This window comes from Hordeum vulgare, chromosome 5H (assembly GCF_904849725.1).
Source record: "Hordeum vulgare subsp. vulgare chromosome 5H, MorexV3_pseudomolecules_assembly, whole genome shotgun sequence".
Taxonomy (NCBI): Eukaryota; Viridiplantae; Streptophyta; class Magnoliopsida; order Poales; family Poaceae; genus Hordeum; species Hordeum vulgare.
This window is the reverse complement of record NC_058522.1, coordinates 161,626,343-161,651,444: the sequence shown is the minus strand read 5'-3', so window position 1 is coordinate 161,651,444 and position 25,102 is coordinate 161,626,343. Positions and strand designations below refer to the sequence as shown.

At 51.9% G+C, this 25,102-nt stretch overlaps 1 protein-coding gene across 2 annotated transcripts; it reads left to right on the top strand.

The window, feature by feature from the left end:
- LOC123397694 (nuclear pore complex protein NUP1-like) lies at positions 1-21,779 on the top strand. 2 transcript variants are annotated; one of them, XM_045092230.1, is made up of 9 exons: positions 1-361; positions 703-746; positions 5,276-5,391; positions 6,377-6,539; positions 13,423-13,695; positions 14,550-14,633; positions 18,754-19,344; positions 19,441-19,790; positions 20,019-21,779. In XM_045092230.1, exons 1-9 carry the CDS (start codon positions 73-75, stop codon positions 21,403-21,405), a joined length of 3,297 nt encoding a protein of 1,098 aa, XP_044948165.1. In that variant the 5' UTR covers positions 1-72; the 3' UTR covers positions 21,406-21,779. The 2 variants fall into 2 exon arrangements, with proteins under 2 accessions (XP_044948165.1, XP_044948166.1); XM_045092231.1 differs by lacking the exon at positions 14,550-14,633.
- Positions 21,780-25,102: the final 3,323 nt, after the last annotated feature.

The window sequence follows — 25,102 nt, the reverse complement described above, 5'->3', positions numbered from 1 at the left end:
CATTTTACCCTTTCCTCTCTTCGATTTCCCATTCTCTTTTCCAAAACCCTAGCCCCACATCGGCGCCGTAACATGGCGTCTCGGGGAGGTTACGAAGGCGGCTCCGCCACGGGAGGCAAGATCCGTAGGCGCCCTCCCTTCCGCGCCGCAGCTGCGTCACCCTATGCGCGCCCGGCTGCCCCTATTCACCCAGCGTCACGCTGCAGCGAAGGGAGTGGCTGGCTCGCCCGTCTCATCTCCGGTGGCGCATCGCGTCTCCTCTCCTCTGTGTTTCGCAAGCCGGCTCCGCAGCTCGCTGCGCCTACGCTTTGGGAACCGGCGTTGGTCGACGCTCCTTACTCGCCGCCGCCGCCGCCTTTAGGTTGGTGCCTTGCTGATTCGTTTGCGTGTATTCTCCGGTAGCTGTATTGGTAGTTTGACTTGTCTGATCTGCGACTAGAGCGAAGTGTTTTGTATCATCCTGTAAAGATCAAATCATCTAAGTTTTTCCAGCTTATCATCATAGCTTGACAATGCACATGGCAGCCGATAGGTGAAGTCGATGGCCTGAACCATTGTTACTGTTTTTACCAGATTAGCGATTTATTACCAGCAATAAGTAAATAATATGCTAATTCAATCTATCCCGTGAAATGGGCAATAATTCTCATTTCATTGTTAGTGGTTTCCACCGAACTCACACAAGCTGGTTTTGGAATGTAGAGAACGACATTCTTGAAGAAGAAAACGGAGGAGGGACTGCTAATGTAAGCTGATTCTGCAATTCCATGTTGTACACGTAGTTGTTCTAATGTTCTTTATTTTGTTGGGTACTAGTGCACTGTTTAATCATTTATCCTGACTAGGGGCGGAATTTAAGCTCTTTTAAGTGGCTAGTACACTAAGTTTTCCATTTATCTTGCCTACCCACTGAGTTTAAGCTCTTTATAAACTGCCTATCTCTCAGCAATATTTCGCAAATATATTTTTAAAAGACAAAAAACAGTGATACCTAGCCTTAGGTGGTATTATGCTTGTTAATAGCTACTAGTCTACCCCACTCTCTCTCCCTACGTGTGCACGCCATGCATGCACGATCCCACGATGCATGCTCGTCGCTACCTCCCCAGCGCTCTGCTCCTGTTGTAAACCTGGTATATATACATGAGTATATAATGGAGAGCACCCAAGGTGCATTCTCCCTCTTCCTCCACTAATCCACATGGTATCAGACGCTGGGTTTCTTCTTCGCCCATAAACCACTTCCGCTCCTCCTCGCACCTCGTCGCCATGTCAGTTCCACCACCACCTCCTTCCCTGTTGCCGCGACCCGGCCATGGCGCCAGCGGCTTGCCCGCTACGCCGGCCTCCTCCCAGGACCGCGCCCAGCCACTGCTCACCCCCTCTGTCTTTGCACGCGGGGCGCTGTTCATGCCGGACCGACGGCCTCCTTTTCCACGGCCAACCAGCCCATCGTCTCCCCTTTCGCCGGAGTCTTCATCAACCAGCACGTTCCTATCGTGCTCACGCTCAACCCGCCCAACTTCTCCCATTGGCGCACCCTCTTCGAGATCATGTTCACCAAACACGCCGTCACCGACCACATTGTCGGTCCGGCGTGCCCCCACGACCCGGCCTGGGCGCAAGACGACGCCCACTTCCTCTCCTGGCTGTACAACCGCGTCAGTGCGGACGTGTTCGGCCTCATCCACTAGCGCCGTGCCACTGCAGCCGCCGTCTGGGAGTCCATCTGCACACTCTTCCTCGAGAACGCCGAGCACCAGGTGGTGTTCACACTCTTCCTCGAGAACGCCGAGCACCAGGTGGTGTTCCTCTCCACCGAGTTTCGTCGCATCGAGCAAGGCTCCTCGACCATCCTGTCCTACTTTGCCCGGCTCAAAGATTGTGCCTATCGCCTCGCCGAGCTTGGTGTGCCCGTCTCCGACCGCGATCAGGTGCTTAACATGTTCTGCGGCCTTCACTCGCATTTCTGTTATGCTGTGCCCATCTTGACGATGCAGACCCAGTTCTTGCCGTTCGTGCGCTGCCGCTCTCGAGGAAAGTCGCCTCTTCGCCGACAACATCACCAAGTCCGCGCTTCACGCCGCCCGCGTTCCCGCCAACACCACCAACGCGGGTGGCACGCTGGGTGGTGGGTACAACAAAGGCAAGGGCAGGGCTGGCAACTCGGGGGGGGGGGGGTCAGGCGTCCCACTCCGGCAGGGGTAGCCACACACCGCGACCCCCCGCTCTAGCTGCTCCATGGACGGGTATGCTCCATGCCTGGCCCATGCCTTGGTGTCCTCACGCCCCCGGCGCCGGCATCCTCGGCCCGCTCCCAGACGGAGGCGAGCCATTTGCCGGCACGGCGTCCCACTACCCTGCCACACCTGGCATCCCCGGCATCCTTGCGAACGCGTCGTCTGTTGTCTGGCAACCAGGGGCGTCACCTGCGCATCCCTTGTACGCCCCCCAATGACGCCCCCCATCGTCGGCTCTGCATGGGACCAGAACGCCCTCGTCCACGCCCTGAACTCCATGGCGATGCAGCAGCAACATCCACCACCACCGAGCGCGCGGACTGGTACCTCGACACAGGGGCGACATCGCACATGGCCTCCTCCTCTGGTATGCTCACCTCCTCAGTCCCTCACATTGTTGTTGGCGACGGGAGCTCGTTGGCGGTCAGTCCGGTCACGCACATCAACCAACCACCATACCCAACGACGCCTCCCCCATCTCCCTCCGCAATGTTCTCGTCTCCCCCCACCTCATCAGAAACCTTCTCTCTGCTAAAGCTCTTGTTCGTGACAATCCTCTCAATGTCAAATTTGATGACCTTGGTTTTTCTGTCAAGGAACGAAGAACAAAGAAGGTGATCCTCCGTTGTAACGCCGGTGATGATGACCTCTGCCCCACGTCGCCTGCCTCCACATCCCGCACCCACCCATGCCCTCACCGCCACCTCGCGTGAGATGTGGCATCACCACCTCGGCCATCTAGGAGGAGACACTCTCAGCCGCCCGCGTGCGTCGATCAAGTTCCCCCTCACCCCGGCGTTTGTTCTGTCAATAGTATCTGCTCATTCTAGATGACTACAACCACTTTGCATGGACATTTCCCTTGCGCCATAAATCAGATGTTTTACCCACCATTCACACCTTCTTCAGTTTTGCTTGCACTTAGTTTAACCTCCCCATACTCACTATCAAAACTGACAATGGCAAGGAATTTGACAACGCTGCGTCTCGTGCTCTCCTCTCCTCTCGTGCTCTCCTCTCCTCTCTTGGCACCCAGCTCCGCATGTTGTGCCCCTACACCTCCCCGAAAAACGGGCGCGCGGAACGCACCTTGCGCACCCTCAACGATATCACCAGATTGCTGCTCGTTCATGTCCATATGCCATACTCATACTGGGCTGAGGCGCTCTAAACAGCTACCTTCCTCCTCAATCGCCGCCCGTGTCGCCCCCGGAACACTCACACCATTCTTCCTCCTCTACAACACTCACCCCGACTACACGGCCCTCCACGTATTCGGCTATATGTGCTTCCCAAACCTCATGGCCACCACCCCGCACAAACTCGCTCGCGTTCAGCGCCCTGTGTTCCTTGGCTACTCACAAGACCATAAAGGCTATCGCTGCCTAAATCGTGCTACTGGTCGTGTCGTCGTCTCACGGCATGTAGTGTTCGATGAGAGCAAATTCCCCTTCCACGCATAACCTGCCATCACCACACCCACCACACCATCTCTCGCCGATGAGCACTACCCCATGCCCCCTGTCCCACGACGGCCATGCACCAGTCACCCTGACATGGCAGTGCCCGCCCGTGTCCCTCCACAGCCAACCCTGCCTACGTCCGTGGCCGCGACCATGTCGGCTTCTGCCGTGCCACCCGAACTCGACACCCCTACACCACCCCCCACACCTGCCCCTGCCGACTCTCCAGTCGCCGGCCCGAAAGACAGTCCACCAACTCCTCCTGTCGTCTCACCCATGCCCTCTCCAGCAGCTCCGCCACCACCGACCCATCGCGCGTGCACCGTGCCCATTCACCACATGCAAACACGCGCACAAGCCGCCAATCTTTCCCCCAACCCAAAGTACCACCACAACCTCATGACCTCGACCACTTCCGCCATCTCACCCATTCCCAAAACTGTGCATGCTGCTTTGCGCGATCCGGCTACGCGGTGTACCTCGGCGACACCCTGGTTTCCTGGTCCTCCAAATGCCAGGGAACCGTGTCCCGCTCAAGCGCAAAAGGGGAATATCGAGCCGTCGCCAACGCCGTCGCTGAAAGCTGTTGGATTCGACAACTCCTCGTCGAGCTCGCGGCACCGCTCCGCAAGGCCAGCGTGGTCTTCTGCGACAACATCTCCTCTGTCTACATGGCTGCCAACCCAGTGCATCACCGATGAACCAAACACATCGAGTTGGACATCCACTTTGTCAGGGAGAAGGTTGCTCTCGGTGAGCTGCGAGTTCTACACGTACCCACGAGTCAACAATTGGCCGACGTGCTCACCAAGGGACTCCCCACGCCGGTGTTCGAGGAATTCCGGTCCAGCTTGTGCATCCGTCCACCGGACGCTCAAACTGTGGCGGGGTGTTAACAGCTAACTAGTCTACCCCACTCTCTCTCCCTACATGCGCACGCCATGCATGCACGATCCCACGATGCATGCACGTCGCTACCTCCCCGGCGCTCCACGCTCTGTTGTAAACCTGCTATATATACATGAGTATACAACGGAGAGCATCCAAGGTGCATTCTCCCTCTTCCTCCACTAATCCACAAGGTAGTACCTGCAAAAAGTTCTGAAAAAATCTGAAAACATTAGTGAATGTTCACAAGATTTATTTTACTTTTTGTTTCTCTGCGGGTAGATCAAATATATGTCTACAGTCCCGCAAAACTTCAAATTCATATTTGATCTACCCGCAGAGAAACAAAAAGTAAAATAAATCTTGTGAACATTCACTATTTTTTCAGATTTTTCAGAACTTTTTAGAGGCGCTACAGTTCGTTGGTGGCACGGTAGCACCTATGGCGTGGTATCTATTACCAGATATTCTCCACTTTATTAATTATTACTTCTTTGACCAGCTAATAGCCTGCCTACCTAACCTTAGCCCTTAGGACAAATTTCTCTATTTTCTTATAATCTTATTGTTCTAAGGTTACATTTTTACACTGTTCCTCTGCTAATTATTTTACTTCTCTAGCCTATTTGGACTTTATTATTTCCTGCACAGCTGAGTTTCCTAGCACTATTGCTGTCCATGCAGAATCTGTCTACTGATAATCCTGAAAATTCTGCCATTGATGGAGATGATTGTCTAAGTTCTTGTTGCAATGGTAGTATGGATCTTGAAGAATTGTTGAAGCAGAAGACCTTTACAAGGCAAGCACTGGATATTTTAATATAGCATTTGAGCAGTGTGGTACTCACCTCAATTCGTTCCAAACTTCTCAAATGTTCAATGTTCTGCAAGCTAAGGATATGATATGTAGGAAATTCACATCTCCTTGTCCCGATGAAATGCACTAATAGTACATGATGAAAAACGTTTCTGTTAATATGCTATCAAGAACTGTGGATTATCCTTATCTGGTTCCTTTGATATTTTGTTGGGATTTACTGGAATTCTCAGCGAAAGTGCTTATATTTGTCATGTTGTTAGCGAACAAGTATCTTTCAATGCCAATACCTGGGATCGAGATGTGGAAGGTTCCCTTTATTTGCTTTATAGGAAGGATTATTGCAATGTTTGATACACGTGCATCATTTTGGCTCCTTATCTGTATGGTACGATCACCATAATTGCCAATGTTCCTTACCTGTTTTTACATTTTCCTCAAATCCTCATCTGTATTGATCCTCTGTGAATTTCCTTGCATTCTCTTGGGTACTTGCAACGACCTTTTTTGCATGTTTCACTTATAGTTCACGAGGCAGTTAATATTGTTCCTCGAGGATGGAGTAGTTGGGCCTAACTGTGAAGTTATTGCATTTTGTACAAAGGGAGATCAGCATAGAATTGCGACATAGGGTAGTTAATTCTATTTTGTTGTTGCAAGTTTCGAAGTAACATCCAGTTTTGTTTATGACATGAACACTGGGGAACTAACTCCCTTATTGTTCTGATTCCTTGTTTCTTATTCTTCTTTATGTGTTTTCCTGTTTATATAATTCAAATCACACATTTATTTTGTTGATTCCCATATCTGTTAATGTTAAACTTGAGTTCATGTTCTTCTCTGTCGCATGCATTATGCAAATTACAAATATACAAGCTGGCTTAAGTACTGTGTTGCACATTGTTTTGCTTACCTCTGAAATGTAGCACTGACAGATCTCTCTGTATAACTGTCTGTATGTTCTGTAGGAGTGAGTTTGAATATTTGACTGGGTTGTTGCGATCCAGAACTATTGGATCCAATACAGTGCAGTCAGAAATTAATAATATAAAGCAAACATTGTCTCCTAAGAAGGAAAAGGGGTCTAGAGACTTACCTGTTGATTTCTCCATTAGATCATACAATGTCGCTGTGAGTATGCAATTCATGCTGTTATTCTTCTCTTAAATGTTCAAAGTGTTTCTGACCCACTGATGAAAAGTTAGATTTCCTTGCAATTAACCATATACTACATGTAATATAATTTTTTTTTGGGAAAACGCAAAGGCTTGCGTTTCTTTTCATTGAAAAGGGAGAGAATATGTACAGTACATGCCTTCGAGAAGGAGGCTACAGGGGCTCAAAAGAAAGAAAAGAAAAGGAAAAGGAAAGGCCTGCACAAGACTAGTGCACATCCCAGGTAGGCGGCACAATCGTCCCAAGGCCGGTGGCCCCAGCCCGAACCCAAAGGGAGGCTTCCTCTCTGATCTTTGCCGAAAGCACGGCAGTGGAGGGCCGTTCGCCGTCGAACACACATGAGTTGCGGTGCTTCCAAAGCATCCATGCTGTGAGGAGGGTTGCCGTGGCGAGGCCCTTGCGCATAGCTTTAGGCGTGTCCAGCTTGGTTTGCATCCACCAGTCGTTTAGGGAGGCCTCTTGGTCTGGCGTCCGGCATGTCAAACGCAGCCAGGAGAGCGTGTCATGCCACACCTGCCGCGAGAAGGGGCAGGTGACTAGCAAGTGGCGCATCGTTTCATGCTCTTGGTCGCAAAGGACACAGCGTGGATGGTGTTGAAGGCCGCGGCGGCGCAGACGGTCTGCTGTCCAGCACCTGTCTAGATTGGCAAGCCATTGGAAGAACTTGACGCGGGGTGGCGCCCAGCTTTTCCAGGTCAGCTTCCATGCATCACAGCTAGTGGAGCCCTGGAAGGTGACGAGGTACGCACTGCGCGCAGAGTAGCAGCCATTTGAAGTCCACCTCCAGATTAGCTGGTCCGGTCCCTCGGTGAGAACAAAGCCTTCGGTTTCGCGCCACAGCAGCAAGTATTGGCCTATTTCATGGATGCCTAGGTGGCCGTGGATGTCTCTAGCCCAGGTGTGGTTGAGGAGGCCTTCTGCAATGGTGCGCTGCTTGCGCCGTCGCTTGGGGATGCAAGCGTATAGCCTTGGCGCGACCTCGCTGACGGAGCGGCCAACGATCCAGCGGTCCTCCCAGAATCTCCCCGTTCTGCCATCCCCCACGGCCAGTGTGGTGGAGGCGAAGAACAGGGCCAGCTCGTCCTTGGAGAATTGGAGATCGAGGCCGCGCGCCCTCATCGATACGGCTGAACCAGAGCCACCGCAGTCGTAGGGTGAGCCCCGCGCGCTCCATGTCCTGGACGCCTAGGCCGCCGAGGGAAAGCGGCCGGAAGATGCGTCGCCAGTTGACGTGGCAGCTGCCACCGTTTGCGGCGGTGCAGCCCTCCCAGAGGAATCCTCTCTCAATTTTTTCAATGAGCTTGGTGGTCTTCTTCGGAGGGGCGAAGACGAGGAGCTGGTGGATGGGGATAGCGCAGAGAACTGACTTGACGAGGGCGAGGCGGCCCGATTTGTTCATGAGCCGAGATTTCCAGCCGAGGAGCATGCCCCCCACCTTGTCGACCAATGGCTGCAGCTGGGCGCTAGAGGGTCGCCTGATGGTGAGGGGGATCCCGAGATATGTGAGCGGTAGGGTCGCGATCTTGCACCCAAGGAGCTCCGTGGTCAGGTCTGTATCTCCCGGATCGCAGTTGAGCATGGTGGCAGAGCTTTTGTTGTAGTTGACGCGCAGAGAGCTTTTGTTGTAGTTGACGCGCAGCCCCAGCTCCAGGATCGCCTTGATCGCAGCAATGTCACTCTGGGATGGGTGGCAGAAGAGTACCACGTCGTCAGCGTAGAGCGAGATCTCCGGGACGGGGCGGTGCGGGTGCAGCTGTTCCAAGATGCCCAGCGACACGGCCCGCTTAATGAGACGTCCCAGTGTGTCCACGACGAGGACGAACAGTTGAGGTGATAGCGGGTCACCCTGCCGCAGCCCTCAGCGATGCCAAATAGGGGGGCCTGGCTCGCCGTTGATCAGTACTCGCGTGCGCGCAGACGACAGCGGGAGGGCCAACCAGTCGAGGAATCGGTCTCCAAAGCCGTACTGACGGAGTACCTCGAACAGGAAGGGCCACGAGACGGTGTCGAAGGCGCGCGCGAGGTCGAGCTTGAGCAAGACCCGGGGCGCGCGCAATCGGTGTAGGTGACGCGTCGACTGCCGGACGAGGACAAAGTTGTCGTGAAGGGAGCGGCCGGCGATGAAGGCGTTCTGATTCCTGCTGACCAACCTGTCCAGCTTTGGTGCCAAGCAAAGGGACAGCGTTTTGGCAAATATCTTGGCGACCAGGTGGATGAGGCTGATGGGTCTATAGTCGCCAATGGCCTGGGCATCTGGGCGCTTTGGCAAGAGCGCGAGCATGGCCTGGTTGAGGCGGTGGAATCCTCTGCTTCGTAGCTGGAAGAGCTGATGGAAGACGGCGACGATGTCGTGCTTGATGCAGCCCCAGCAGGCGCGGAGAAATTCCGCGGTGAAGCCGTCGGGCCCCGGTGCTTTGCGCGCGGGCAAGCGCTTGATGGTGTCCCATATCTCCTCCTCCGTGAATGAGCGTCGAGGTCCTGGAGATCATCGGCAGGGTCGATCAGGTGCTCCAGGTTTAGCGTGCACTCGCGGGCGGTGGCGGTGCCGATGAGGGCGTCAAAGTGTATGAACGCGGCCTCGGACATCTCGCTCTGCTCGGTGAGGAGCCGGTCTGCAGTGGCAAGGCTGAAGATCGTGTTCTTTTGCCGGCGGTAGGAGCACTGCTGGTGAAAGAACGTTGTGTTGGCGTCCCCATCTCGTAGCGAGGCGATGCGCGCCCGCTGCCGTGCGATGGTCCGCTCTAGCGAGGCGAAGCCCAGGTAGGCCAGCTTCAGGTCTTTGTGCAGCCACACTTACAGCGGCGATAGCGTACGCTCCTCTTGGGCCTTGTCGAAGCTGAGAATGAGCACCCTGCATAGCGCGAGCTTGTGCTTTACGCTGCCCACCGACCGCGCAGACCAGCTGGTGAGCGCCTTCGCGGTGGCCTTCAGGCGCAACAGGAGGCGCCGGAAAGGATCAACATCGTCCACTGACGCCCAAGTGTGCGCCACAGTCTGCTGGAATCCGTCGAGATGCAGCCAGAACTCCTCGAAACGGAAACGACGGTGGGCGAGAGGCGCGGGGTTGCAGTCCAGCAAGAGGGGGCTGTGGTTGGAAACCACAGATGCGAGGCAGTGCAGGTGGCCTATACCGACGGCATCCTCCCAGTCCGACGTGCAGAGCACGCGGTCGAGGTGGACCAGTGTGGGCGGGGATTGAGCGTTAAGACCATGTGTAGCGGCGGCCGTGGAGGTACACCTCTTTCAGAGCGAGGTCGTTGACGCAACGCCGGAAGCGGCCCATCATCCGCCTATCTAAGAGCCCGTTATTCTTGTCCTCGTCGTGCAGGATCAGGTTGAAGTCACCGCAGATCATCCACGGGCCCGGGCAGTCACGACGCACCTCCCGGATCTCATGGAGGAACGTGATCTTGTCGTTGTCATCCTGGGGGCCATAGACCACGGAGATCCACCACGGAGTACACTCAGGCGCAGCGACCCTGGCGGTAAGGATGTTGGTGGTGAGCATTGGGTCGGAGATGGTCACGACCCGACTCTTCCACGCCAGGACGATTCCTCCTCGTGTACCTTCCGCGGGCAGGTATAAGTAGCCGTCGAACTCCGGCCCGAGCACCTCTAGGACAATGGAGGAACTAATAAGTTCCATCTTGGTCTCTTGTAGGCAGACGACCGAGGCGTCGGACGTAGCGATAAGGGAGCGGATCGCTAGGCATCGCGCGCAGCGCGTTGACGCCATGGACGTTCCAAATCACGAACTTTAGGTTGTAAGCCATAAACTAACATGTTCGATGATGGGAAACAACTACAGGCTAGACCTCCACGAGGCAGCCAGCAGGTACAGGCGTACGTGGACTCGCGGCCAGGCTCGCCGGTGGCTCGCGGTCGACCAGCTTGGCAATGGCCGCGATCACCTCAACCGAGATTTCGGTCGCGAAGACCCGTCGTAGGCCTTCATAGCTTCGGCCGTGATGGCCTGGTCGGCCCCGACGATCCCCAGGGTGCGCAGGACCTGCACGCGAGCACGCCGCTCCGCGGTGGGGGGTGCCGAGGCGGCGTTCTTCGTCGTTGCAGAACGGCCGCACCGCGGCGCAAAGTTGAGGGATTGGCGGCGCGGGCGTTTCCCGGGTGTAGGCAGTGCGGCCCGAAGCTGTCCGGTGGCCGCCGTGAGGAAGTCTCCCAGCGTCCAGGGAGCTGGGTGCGACTCTGGTCTCCGGCGCGATCTCCTCATCGTGATCGGTGGCGAGGCAAAACGGTCAGGGGTGGGGCGGGCCGTTTCCGCAGGGAGGGGGCTGGGCGTCCTCATCCCGGAGCAAGGCTCGGCGGTGGCGTCACGGCCCAACCCAATCGAGGGCATTTGCTGTGGGCTCGCTTCAGGGCCCGACTCGTTGCTGGCGCGATTTGAATCCGCAGGGCGGGGTCGCGGGCTGGTTGGCCAGTACCGCTGGCAGGCGGGGCCGCGTGACTGTGTGTTGCGCCAGTGGGTGACGCCGCCAGAGCGTCGCATGGCCCCGACGTGGGATCTTCCTCGGGTGCAGCGGATAACGCCGCCAAAGTAGCGCTTTGTCCCGACAAAGTATCGTCTTTGGGGACCGTGGGCGGCAGGGGCTGCGAGCCAGTGGGCCGTTGTCTGGTTGCGAATCCGGGACCATGTCGCAGCTGCCAATCGTGGGATCTGGTGGCGAGCGGGTCCACGAGACAAGCGTTCCTGGCGAGGCGCAGGTCAGCTCCTTGTCGTGTGAGGGAGGCGACAAACGGTGCACAGGAGTTGCGGGCCCCGAAGCTGGCGTGGTGGGGCGGCTTGTGGACTGGGAGGCGCCAGCTGTCCCGGCCAGAGGCGGTTCGGTCGCAGCTTGGACCGTGGGGGGGTCCGCATCTGCAGGATCAGGCTGTCGGGCTTTCTTTTGCCAGACCCACTTTCCTCTTTTGGCTCGGCGACGAGGACGGCGGGCCCCGGCCTGGCCAGGCCATGGTGACATCCTCCTCGCGTTGGTGGCGGGCCCCGTTTGGAGTGGCGGCGGCGCCGTACGAGAGCGGGAAACGGCGGTGCGCCAGCCAGTCTCCATGGCGACCCCGTCGGCCCGACGCGAGCCCCCTGCGGCCGACCAGGTCAGGGCGTCGAGGGTGGCGTCGCAGGCCCGGCCAGCGGGCGTGGCCGGCGTGTTAGGGCGGCGACGCTTGCGCCCGCGCCGACGATCCGGGCCGCGGCCATCGGTGCGCCCAGGAGGGGGTGCCCCACCGCGCCACCGCGGCCACCAGCATGGTCGTCCGGCGGGGGCGCCGGCCTGTCGAGCTCGGCCTGCACCACCCGGATGGAGATCCGGTACGTGAGAGTGCGCACCGCGGGCGCCTGGGAGGGGACGCGTGCGTGGATGGTCTCCACGATCTCGAGGGTGGCATGGCGGCGGATGGACGCCGGGTCGCGGGTGCGCCCGGAGAGCCGGAAGGTGGCGAGGTCCGTCTGGGAACGCGTCCCTGGATGGAGGCGCTCGACCCAGCAGGAGTCGCCAAGGATGCGCTCCACGGTGTCCAGGTTCCAGGCGTGCGCAGGGATGCCGCGGAGCTCGAGCTCCACGCGGTGATCCAGGCTCTCGCAGCCGGCGTGGGCGAGCTTGCTCCAGGGGCGGAGGGACAGCGTGAAGGAGGGGCCTTCTATATGGTGGTCGCCGTAGATGTGGTCCTTGATGGCCTGGGAGGCGCAGATGATGAGGAAGTCTTCCAGGTGGTGGATGTGGACCGAGAAGTCGCCGGGGTGCAGCTCGAGGTTGGCGAAGAGCGTGTCCGCGACCTCGTCGGCTGTAACTGGCGGCCTGGACCCAGTGATGGTGGCCACCATCCCGCGCTGCAGCACCGCCTCCGCCTCCTCGATCTCGACGGAGCGCGGGATGAAGACACGCGGCTGCACCACAGGGCCGACGGCGGGCGCCGTGGCGCACGGGGGCTGGCTGGGCCGCGGCGGGGTTTCGCGCTGCTGGGGCAGAGTGGTCGCCGGCAGCAGAGCGCGGTCCCTGGCCCGACGCTCCGGCGTGCATTTTCTAGACTCGTGGCCGTTGAGGAGGCAGCGCCGGCACCGGACCTGGTTCGTGCAGTTGCGGACGGTGTGGTTGGGGTCGAGGCAACGAAAGCAGAGGCCGGCGGCCTCCTCCGGCGTGGGGCTGCGACGGGGGCGCGGCGCGGGGGCGTCCGCGCGGCGGGAGCCGCGGTGGCGTTTGTTCCTCGGCAGCTCCCAGGCACCGCCGGCGTCTGCCGCGTCCACGGCCGCATCAGCCACGCGGTGGACCTCCGAGCGGGGCCCAGGCGGGTCGACGCAGGGGCGCGCGGGGGCTGCGCGGGGGCGGCCGGCGGCTGGCGCGCCGGCGGTGGAGGCGGAGGAGTGCGCACCACGTCGCGGTAGGAGCGCGAGTCCGACGAGGAGCTGTCCGAGTCTCTCCAGCGATTCTCGCGGTGGTGGCGGCTCGTGCCACAGCCAGCGTCAGCGGGGGCCATGACTCCGGGGAGGGCGAGGGCCGGGGAGGGAGGGGGAGGCAGGAGGGTCACCGGTGGAGGGCGTTGGCGGCGGTGGGCTTGGCTAGGCTAGGCGGCTGGGGAGCAGGGAGGGGAGCAGGGCGGAGAGGGGGGAGCCATCACATGTAATATAATTTGCTTCAAAGTTTGGAACTACTACTACAATTTGCTATTTGTAAGTTAAGTATTAAATATATCATTATTTGGACTTTATCAACAGATACTTCTATCATATTATTGACTCGATAGATTTTTATATCTCGACACATTTGTTACTTGTACTGTTGATATGCTCCTTCTGATCGCATGATTAATTTAACCTTATGCATTCCTACAGGATCAAGTTGCTTCACCTGCAGAACTTGCAAAGGCATATATGGGTTCAAGATGCTCAGAGGGGCCACCGTTACGCCTTAGATTGCATAAACCCTCCTCCCTTTCTGTCAAATCAATAGAATCTGGCACCATACAAATAGCTAAATCTCCAAAGGCCCCACTTCTCGGAAGTTCAAGATTGTCTGCTTCCACACCCTTTGATCGCCTTGGAAGCAACTATAGGACACCAAATAAATCAGCAATACACAAAATGTCATCATCTCCTTATTTTAAGGTTTTATTTCCTCATTTGATTTATTCAGTATATTATTAATTTATATGCTTATGGTATGATTAAGGTCACACCCAAGATTCTGTCACTCTTATCTGTCCAAAGTCAAAATAAGCAACCATAGACTACTTGGAATATCGGAAGCGCAAGTTAATTATGTATTGTACCTTGATCAACCCCTTGAAGAGCAGTATTGAAACCACATGCAATACTCTTTCTGTTGTATCATAGAATGACGTCCTGTCTGGTTCCAATGCACATAATATCTTTTTGTACCTCTGTCTCGAGCAAGGAAAAAAGGCGCCCCTAGGTGCTCGCTTAGGCGTGCTTTGCTTTGCCACTTGGCAGTACAAAAAAAATCAGCCGTCAAGGTCTCCCTATGAGGAATAAGCCTTCTCCGGTGAGATATCAATCTCCCCGGCCAGATTTGACCTTCCCAGAAAGTATGTATCCTCCCTGGTGAGTATTCAACCACTCTGATGACAAATTGACCTATTCCGGCAAGGAATCGAGCTTCGCCGTGGCTGGTTGCCATCACTGCAGTGTGGGAGGTGGCGTGAGGGAGGCTCTCTAAATTGCTAGATATATACGCGCTTTTAGTAGAGAACATGATAGATGGGCCAGTGCTTTAATAGGCTAGATCAGCCTGTTCCACACTACAGTCCATACACTAATATTCTTCACACTAACCATTCCGTGCTGTGTCCGTACAGAATGCCCAGGCACACCTGGGCAACACCTAAGTGAGTTATGCGTTAGGCAGTGGCAAACTGCCTAACTTGCACCTGACACTTTTTTTTTCCTTCTTTAGCCAGCAGGGCTAGTCTTTTTAACTTGTGTTCATTCAATCTGTTCAGGCTCCTGTTTCTTCCACAGACATATGTGGTACTGTATCTTCATCTTATCAGACTGCAAACAGCATTCATACGTTTGGCAGGCAGGTACTCATTGGTGAAGCACAACTTGTTTTGTATATGTGCTTTGTGTTGATTGTCAGATTCTGTGCTATTGTATTGAGTTGATAGCGTACTAGTACATTGTAATTTTTTCATAGGGATTAGCCATGAAATGAGATCTTAGAATCTGGATTCAGCAATTTAAGCGTACATGCTTATTTTTATCACCGGTTAACTCCACCCCTTCAAGCTGCAGGGGGTAACATCCGTAAACTATGCTTTCAGATTTTGTTGACTGCACCCTGCCTATCTTCCTGTGTAAAATAAGCTCAACATACTGACGTAAAAGTTTCTTATTTAAAATTCAGTGAACATTTATTCTTGATATTATTGAGGTTTTTAAAGCTATCTTTGCAGTCAGTAGTTGGCACCAGGTAAGCTTATGTTGTCTCAGTATAGCCGGTCCCAAGCCCGGGTAAAGGAGGAGGGTTGTGGTAGGCTTGGCGAGCCAACATCAAAACCCAGCCACTCTTATGGAGATGAAACCCAATTTTTTTTCGCTGGGGCGGAACCCTTTCAGCGACGCGCTACATTAGAACATGGGTGTGGTGTCAAATGGGCAAGGGCTGGGCCGTCACCCCCCAGGTGGTGCGCTGTATCGTGGGATACGGTGGCAAGTGAGCGAGGACCGGGTCGTCGCATTCTTAGTGGCGCGCTACATCGGCGCCCGGGCGTAGTGGAAAATGAGCAAGGGTCTTCGCATTTGACTCGACGAGTGCGAAGGGTAAGGAAGCTAGCCGAGCCTAGGAGGATTCGCTTAGGTAGCTGGAACGTAGGGTCTCTGAGAGGTAAGCTTCGGGAGGTAGTTGATACAGCGGTGAGGAGAGGTGTTGATATCCTTTGCGTCCAAGAGACCAAATGGAGGGGACAGAAGGCGAAGGAGGTGGAGGGTACCGGCTTCAAGTTATGGTACATTATGGTACACGGGGACGGTTGCAAACAGAAATGGAGCAGGCATCTTGATCAGCAAGAGCCCCAAGAATGGAGTGGTAGACGTCAAGAGACGTGGGGACCGGATTATCTTGGTAAGTTGGTAGTTGGGCACTTAGTTCTCAACGCTATCAGCGTGTATGCCCCACAATGAGAACACCAAGAGGGCCTTATGGGAAGGCCTAGAGGTCATGGTTATGAGTGTACCGATTGGTGAGAGGCTCTTCATAGGAGGAGACCTCAATGGCCACGTGGGCACATCTAACACATGTTTTGAAGGTGTGCATGGGGGATTTGGCTATGGCATCCATCAGGAATCAAGAAGGAGAAGATGTCTTAAACTTTGCGTTAGCCTACGACATGGTCGTAGCTAACACCCTCTTTAAGAAGAGAGAATCACATCTAGTGACTTACAGTAGTGGTCAACACTCTAGCCAGATTGATTTCATCCTCTTGAGAAGAGAAGACATGCGTGCGTGCCTAGACTGTAAGGTGATACCTGGAGAGAATGTTTTCCCTCAGGCCTCAGCATAAGCTTGTGGTTGCTGACTTCCGCTTTCGGATTCGTGTCCAGCGGGACAAGCATGCCAAAGTCGCTAAAATGAAGTGGTGGAGGCTTAAGGGGGAGGTAGCTCAGGCTTTCAAGGAGAGGGTCATTAAGGAGGGCCCTTGGGAGGAAGGAGGTGATGCAGACATGTGGATGAAGATGGCGACTTGCATTTGTAAGGTGGCCTCAGAGGAGTTTGGAGTGTCCAGGGAAAGTAGAAGAGAAGCTAAAGATACCTGGTGGTGGAACGATGATGTCCAGAAGGCAATTAAGGAGAAGAAAGATTGTTTCAGACGCCTATATCTGGATAGGAGTGCAGACAACATAGAGAAGTACAAGATGACAAAGAAGGCCGCAAAGCGAGCTGTGAGTGAAGCAAGGGGTTGGGCGTATGAGTACCTCTGCCAACGGTTAGACACGAAGGAAGGCGAAAGGGACATCTATAAGATAGCCAAGATCCGAGAGAGGAAGACGAGGGATGTTGACAGTCAAGTGCATCAGGGAAGGAGCAGATCAACTCCTGGTGAAGAACGATGAGATTAAGCATATATGGCGGGAGTACTCTGACAAGCTGTTCAATGGGGAGAGTGAGAGCTCTACCATTGAACTGGACGACTCCTTTGATGATACTGGCAGGCGTGTTGTGCGGCGAATCCAGAAGTCGGAGGTCAAGGAGGCTTTAAAGAGGATGAAAGGAGGCAAGGCGATGGGCCCTGATTGTATCCCCATTGAGGTGTTGAGAGGCCTCAGAGACATAGCGATAGTATGGCTAACCAAACTTTTCAACCTCATTTTTCGGGCAAACAAGATGCGAGAAGAATGGAGACGGAGTATATTAGTACCAATCTTCAAGAGCTAGGGGGATGTTCAGAGTTGTACTAATTACCATGGAATTAAACCAATGAGCCATACAATGAAGCTATGCGAGGTCGACCATGGAAGCCATTTTCTTGGTACGACAACTTATGGAGAGATACATAGAGCAAAAGAAGGACCTGCATATGGTGTTCATTGGCTTGGAGAAGGCCTATGATAAGATACGACGAAATGTTATGTAGTGGGCCTTAGAGAAACACAAAGTCCCAGCAAAGTACATTACCCCCATCAAGGACATGTACGATAATGTTGTGACAAGTGTTCGAACAAGTGATGCCGACACTAATGACTTCTCGATTAAGATAGGACTGCATCAGGGGTGAGCTTTGAGCCCTTATCTTTTTGCCTTAGTGATGGATGAGGTCAGAAGGGATATACAAGGAGATATCCCATGGTGTATGCTCTTTGCGGACGACGTGGTGCTAGTCGATGATAGTCGGACGGGGGTCAACAGGAAGTTGGAGTTATGGAGACAAACCTTGGAATCGAAAGGTTTTAGACTTAGTAGGACTAAAACCGAGTACATGAGGTGCGCTTTTAGTACTACTAGGCACGAGGAGGAGGAAGATGTTAGCCTGGATGGGCAGGTGGTGCCTTAGAAGGACACCTTTTGATATTTGGGGTCAATGTTGCAGAAGGATGGGGATATTGATGAAGATGTGAACCATCGAATTAAAGCCGGACGGATGAAGTGGCGCCAAGCTTCCGACATTCTCTGTGACAAGAGAGTGCCACAAAAGCTAAAAGGCAAATTCTATAGACGGCGGTTCGACCCGCAATGTTGCATGTCGCTGAGTGTTGGCCAACCAAAAGGCGACATGTGCAACAATTAGGTGCGGCGCAGATGCGCATGTTGAGATGGATGTGTGGCCACACAAGGAAGGACCGAATCCGGAATGTTGATACAAGAGATAGAGTTGGGGTAGCGCCGATTGAAGAGAAGCTTCTCCAACATCGTCTGAGATGGTTTGAGCATATTCAACGCAGGCTTCCAAAAGCCCCAGTGCACAGCGGACGGCTAAAGCGTGCTGATAATGTCAAAAGAGGTCGGGGTAGACCAAACTTGACATGGAAAGAGTCCGTAAAGAGAGATTTGAAGGATTGGAGCATCACCAAAGAACTAGCCATGGACAGGGGTGCGTGGAAGGGTGCTATCCATGTGCTAGAACGATGAGTTGGTCACGAGATCTTATGGGTTTCACCTCTAGCCTACCCCAACTTATTTGGGACTGAAGGCTTGGTTGTTGTTGTTGTAGTTGATACCAGGTATTTCTATACAAGCATGATTCCACATAAAATGTCAAAATTATGTTAACAGGTGCTTCAGTGTCCAGTAACACCTTTAACTCCTTACACTAATTTAGTATTGGTTTATTAGTAGAAAGTTGCGTCCCCGAACAACATATAAGTGTTGAATACAGTAACTTCCATTGCATTTGCATCCAGCAATTTGATTCATGAAAAGGATAAAAATCCATCAGTGTGGGATAGGTGATAAATATTAAGAGCCCTAGCATCCTGTACAAAATGGTTCGGTTAGAGATTTGCACGAGGTTCATGGGCCAGATATAGCAACTGCAATTCAATTCATGAGCCATATGTTGGCAGTTTTGAACTACATGGCTACTGTGCTATTTCTCCAATCTTATGCAATTAAGTTATCTAATATACGTGCCTTTGAAGTTCTACCAATATTACTGGCTTATTTTGTACACTGCGTTGTGCTGTTACTAATTATTTATAAATCAACAGCTCCTTAAGAGGAAGAATATTGCTCTCAACAATGAAACTGACTCTGTTGGCCCCATACGCAAAATGCACCAAAGATACAACAGAGTATCATCACTCTCGGAAACATGGCCTGGTTATCGTGAGTATCCTGGTAGTCATGCAACCAAACTGGATGAAGATTTCGAACACTCCACACAAACACAAAAGCGTCTGTGTCTGGCTGAAGTTGACAATGGCACTCTAGGTATCTGTGGCAACAACTTTGTTCAAGCACCAGCTCAATCAACTGAGATGGCTGCAAAGATATTGAAACAACTTGATACACTAGTGTCTTCACCTTCAGAGAAGGAAAGCTCACCAGAAATGAAGCAAAAGCTTGGAAATGCCCTGGATGTTGAGGATTCTATTTCTCAGAGAAAGGAAATATCATCTCAGGGCAGCCTTTTGGAATCATCTTCGTCATTCATCCAGGAGTATTCTTTACTCAAGAACAGAAATGTTGCTGCTATATTCGCCCCAACTGCAATAGATGTCAAGACTGTTGATGCTATGTCAAACGGTTCTGCCCTCCCAGGAAGTAAATCATCCTCTGAATTAATAACTTCACCCAAGGTGGGACCATATGACTAAAAATATGATACTACCTTCTATACTCTGCAGCTACCTTTTTGAGATATATTATTGTAGCGATTAATGTTTTTCTTATAGGATTCTCTGGAGTTGGACCACTGCAGTGGAAGTATTGAAATTGAGAAAAGCTACTCACCAGTCCAGGAACATACTGCTAACAATTCTGGAACAACAAATAAGGAGAATCCCCCAGCAGTCTCTTTGCGAAGCTATTCTCCTTCCAATCTGATGTTATCTAGTGAAATAAAACAAACAAAAATGCTGTCTTCATCAAATGGTTTCTCATTCCCTGTCATGGCTCCACCGGTTGCTCACTCGCAGGCCCCTCCAACGCCTACTATGGCATCTCCACCTGCACTACATGTTGGAAAGCACAAATCTTCTGCACTACCCAGTGTGCCAGTTACTTCTGTGGAAAATGCTCCATGGTCAGATTCTGATCGATCTAGAAAGCATTTTCTTACTCTGAAGTGGTATTGTATTTTCCCTGTTAGAAGGGTATCTGCTCAGTTGATGTTCAAACTGTTAGTCTATACTCCCTCCGTATATTTTGTTACAGAGGGAGTAATTCTGAAGCTTGCCATGTTTATTCACCTCTCCATTTATTTTATTTGAAAATTGTTGAAGCCTGGATATTGATTTATTTGTCTTTGCAGGATTTTGAGACAAGTTTCAGAAGAAAGCTCAGTTTCAGACAAGCACAACAAGAAGTTAAATGGAGAAATTCCACCGATTTCTTCCAAGGGTGCTGGACATGTTGCATCATTCACCAGTAACCCTGTAACCTTAAGTAATGGGCTAGCACATACATCAAAATCAACTGCCTCTGCTGTTCTGGCTTCTGATGGATCGAACAACTCATTTTTGTCTACAAATACTGTCTCATCAACTTCTTTATTGCCGCCATTCTCGTCTCAACCTGGTCTTGAGACCTCATTCACTTCAGCACAGAAATTTGGTGGTATTCAATTTAAAGCAGAGCCTATCATAACATTGCCATTCAGCATGCACAGCAATTCAACTGGAGGTAGTTTCACTTTCTCTAATACTGGTCCAAGTAGTTCATCGACATCATCAAAAACATTTGCCAGCATAACTTCCCAATTGGCTAAAGCACCAACATCTGGAAGTGCCAATGCACCTTACAATTTCTCGCCAAACTTTGGTGGTGCAAGTTTGTTAGCTGCCCAGGACAAATCCAAGGTAGGAAGCAGCACTGCCGCACTTAATTTCTCTCCGCACTTTGGCAGTGTGAATTTGGTCGCTTCTCTGGATAAGTCCAAAGTGACATCACCTGAATCAATGTTGTTGGCTGGAAACCAGTTTGCCCGACCAGGAAATAGCAATTCATTGTGCACACAGAGTTCAGCAACTAAGTCCGACTTGATGTCTCCGGACAAATCAAACATGGGGAGCTTACCATTTGGTTCAGCACCTCTGAGCCCTAGTACTTTCAGTTCGAGCTCTGTAGTTTCTTCCACAGCTGCTTCGGGCTCGGCCTCTGTGACTACAACTACTCCACCGCCTGTGCCGTTTATGGCTTCTTCTGCTTTGGGATCTAGCAAGGCATTCTCAGTGTCACCAATATTTGGCAGCAATCCAATCACGACTGCTCCATCATCGTTTGGCATGCTGAATAATGGTTCTGCTATGCCCTTTAGCCCCTCCAGCACTGTATTTTCATTCACTTCGGCTACACATATAATACCAGATCCACCACCCTCAACACCACTATTTGGTAGCACGATCCCAACTTTTGGTTTCAGTACAGGAGCTGATCAGATGAATGGGGGGCAGACGACTGTGGGGAATAACCAGACTCCTTTTGCTACGGCCTCACCATTTGGCTTTCAGAGCAATTCACTGTCAACTCAAGCTTTCAGCATGCCAGCTTCTCAATTCGCTTCCACTTCAACCACCTCACCTGGCATTTTCCAGTTTGGCCAGCAGAGTCAAGCTTCTTCAGGTGTTTTTTCAGTGGGCACTGTCCGTGACAATGACAAGTCTGGCAGAAGAATTGTCAAGGTAAAGAGAAAGAAATAGGCTACTCTGTTCAAAGTTGATCAAGAGGTTCAGAACTTGCAGTCAATTTGGGCTGTAAAGAAATAGGCCACTCTGTTCAAACTTGATCAGAGGTTCAGACCTTGCAGTTAATTTGGCATGTGGACTAGCCTATGCAAATTGATCTTGGCTTCCAGGGCTTCTGGTGATCGGCGAGTGTAGTGCAGCATATTTGTTCACTTGATACCGACTGAGCTGGCATGAGATGCCCGTGGTTTTTTGGCACAGTACCTATGGTGGACTCTCTCTAGTCTATTTTTGTTGATTAAGTAAACTGAATTTTGTCTATTCCCTGATGTACCATTACAGAAACATTTGTATATCATAGTAATGTTTCAGGGTATGTGTTTTTGTTACTGCTTGGTCCTATGATCCTTGCACCTCCTTCAGTCGGTTCATGCATCATTCTTGTAGGGAATTTCTTGTTGGTTGCATTTTGTCCAGAGTTTTAGCTTCCTAGTTTAACGAGATTGATCTAGCGTTGCCGTCCGCCAATTGTGTTGCCGTCTGCCAATTGTAGTGTTCGTATTACACAGGGTCCAACTGGCGCCTGTGTTTGTGGTTTTGCACCAAACATTACTACTTCCTCCGTCTCAAAATAAGTGTCTTAACTTTGTACTAACTCTAGTACAAAGTTGTATAAAGCTTGAGACACTTATTTTGAAACGGAGGGAGTACATTTGTACCATAATATATGACGTTTTAGCAGCTTGTAGGTAACTGCCTCTGATTTGCATTTCTAGGTTAATTGTCTGCAATGGGGAATAAATATTCTCGTGTAACGCTGTTGCGCGGTAACTGCCTGTGATTTGCATTTCTAGGTTAATGGTCTGCAATGGGGAATAAATATTCTCGTGTAACGCTGTTGCGCCCGGCCACCACCGTTCTGCTGCTATCTGCTAAAGTAAAGGCCGGAGAAACAAACTCGCTAGGGCGGTGCGGACAGGAGAAAAATCATCAAAGAAGAGAAAGATATGCACATGTACGAGAGCTATATGGGAGAAAGTTAGCTATGCATACCTATGCAATGCCCTACATAGCCTAATCTTTATCCAGAAAGGTAATAGATTAGTTGGATGATTCTAACTCTAAATCAGAATATCACATCTTCAAGCATGAATCATAGTGTTGCTCACAAGTAAATAATGCGCATAAGACATAGGGTCGACAAGAAAAGAAGTTTCACACATACTATACCTGAGTAGTTTTTTTATTTTAAAATCAAGTGTAGAAGAACCTCCGCACTTCCGGCCCGTGAACCGCTTGTACTTCTTGCTCTTGCCTCGATCAAAGCCGCTTTTTGCTCTTTTTTTTCCTAGTAAAATACTTGTATTACTCAACAGCTGGAGGATTACAATCAACAATGTTCAACTCAATCACATCAGGAGGGCCAGACCCCAATCATATCATGGTTCTACCTTACATACGAGAAAAGATAGCTAACATATTTTGAAACGAGGCAAAAAAAGAGCTTTTGCCTTATCTATACCTAATAATAAAGCGGCTATTGCTTCCGTCGAAAAACCCACCACGGCATTTATAAAAAAGCCCCTGACGTTTTCTGAAATCAACCAGCAGTCCGGATTTAAGTCAAAAAACGAATCTTTTTTACATTTTACACAAACCATCCTATATTTAATCCAAACTAACCCACAGTTCAGGGGCCTCTTTCTTCAATCTCCACCAACTCCCCTTCCCGAACCCCAGCTCGCCAAGCCAACCAGCAGCCATGCCGGCGGCGGTCGCCTGCTCCGTCAAGTGCTGCCCCCACCACCGCCTCTCGACGCCGCGCTCGAGCTCCTCCCCCGCGGCGCCCCGGCCTTCGCCTACGAGCTGCAGGCGACCCGGTGCCGGACCCTGCCCTCCCTCTCCTTCGCGCGCGCCTCCGACCAAGGGGAGCCCTCCCGTGCCCCTGTCAAAGCCCGCCATCCGCGAGACGGGCCCGCGCCGCCGTGGCGGGGCGCGAGGAAGCTGGCCTCGCCGCTCCCATGGCCGCGTCCGCCGTGCTCGCTGGCGCGCATTCGCGGCACACCATCTTCCGCGAGGAGCTCGTGAGGAGAGCCTACTACACGGCTGAGGCGGCCCACCACGGGCACTCGAGCCAGCCCGCGGCTACAGGTTCTGGTCTCCTCCGAAGTTCAGCTAGCACTGAATTGGAGAACAGGAGACAACTATTTGAGGATGTCGATAAGAGTGGCTACTGAAGCAGCCCCCGCCGACGCCACTAGGCTGCTTGCTGCTCGCACCGTCTTCGCGCGCGCCATAGCTGCACAGCCCGCCGTCCTGCTCGGGACGCTGAGAATATCCGCGGCATGCGACGTCTAGACTTTAGACGATCTGCGGCACTCTGCGTCAAGGAGATCGGTGAAGCAGTCTGCATTGACGAGATCACCCAGTATTCTAGGTGGTCGGTACGCTGTCCACCGCTTCAAAGTGTCAACTGAAATTTGGATAGTACGTGTATATGCACCAGGGCTGGTTTGGTCTTTTCCAATGCTTATAAATGTTAAAGGAAAATGAAAATCAAAAGTAGGAGGAAAGTGGCATGATAATCAAGGAGCCAACGAGCTGAGTGGCAAATGTGCGAAGCCAATCTTGAAAATGACAATTTTAAGAAGCCATATATTGAAAGTGGAAAATTTCCAATTTTCTCCTCTGTAATTGGTGCAGATTGCGGTTTTGATATTTTCTTGGGAAAGCTAGCTACCATTGTTTGATATTTTGTTAGGCCAACAACGATTTCACAAAAAAGAAAATCCGAGTAAACTTCCATCAGTTAATGAGTCTTAGTTTTGCTCCGTTACAGTTCTGTTTTACTTTTATGGTTATAAGTGAACTAGAGGATTTGATTCACACTTCAGTTAATGCAGATGAGATGACAAGGTTGACAACATGAGTTTTTCTCATTATAGTGATGTGGTCCTTTGTTAAAGGATTCAATGCATCTCGATAAATTCTAAGCTATACTGTATTTTTGATGTTCCTAGATACCCAAGCAAGGGAGACAAAGATAATGGGTTGAGTAAGAAGAAGAAAAGTGAGTTAAACGTGAAAAAAAATCCGTAATGCTATCTGACCCGCACAAGGATCCTAAGGATACATATTTGACATGTTCGATAATAGTGCACCATTAGAATATCTATGCCTTCGAGTCCGATTCTCAGGCCTTGCATTCTCCCGTTGCAAGCACGGGCTCTTTTGCTAGTATTGATATAGACGGAGCAAACATAGGACTGGCTGACGCCAACAGGAAAATCAAAAGAAAGGGGAAAAGACCCCCCCCCCCCAAAAAAAGGAAAAGGGTCAGCCCACAAGCTCTGCAAGGTTTTTAGCTCCGACAAGAATCTAGTCTTCTCCTTCCTCCCTAATCTTGTGCATGATGACCGAAGGCAAATATGATTTATTATTGAAGACACACTCATTTCTCTCCTTCCAAATCTCCCAAGCGATAAGCATGATGGCGGATCGCACACCTTTGGGAGAAGAGGAAGGAGTCTTGGCAATGGCATGCCGGTAGTCTAACACTTTCTGTCTTCCCGACCCAAGGCAATGGAGAAGGTCGGGACAAGATAACCACAATGCTGTAGTAGACCACATCCTTCTGGAGAAACGACATTCGAAAGGATATGTCACGCCGTCTCAGGGGCACATCTGCAGAGCTGACAAGAAGGCTGGTGCG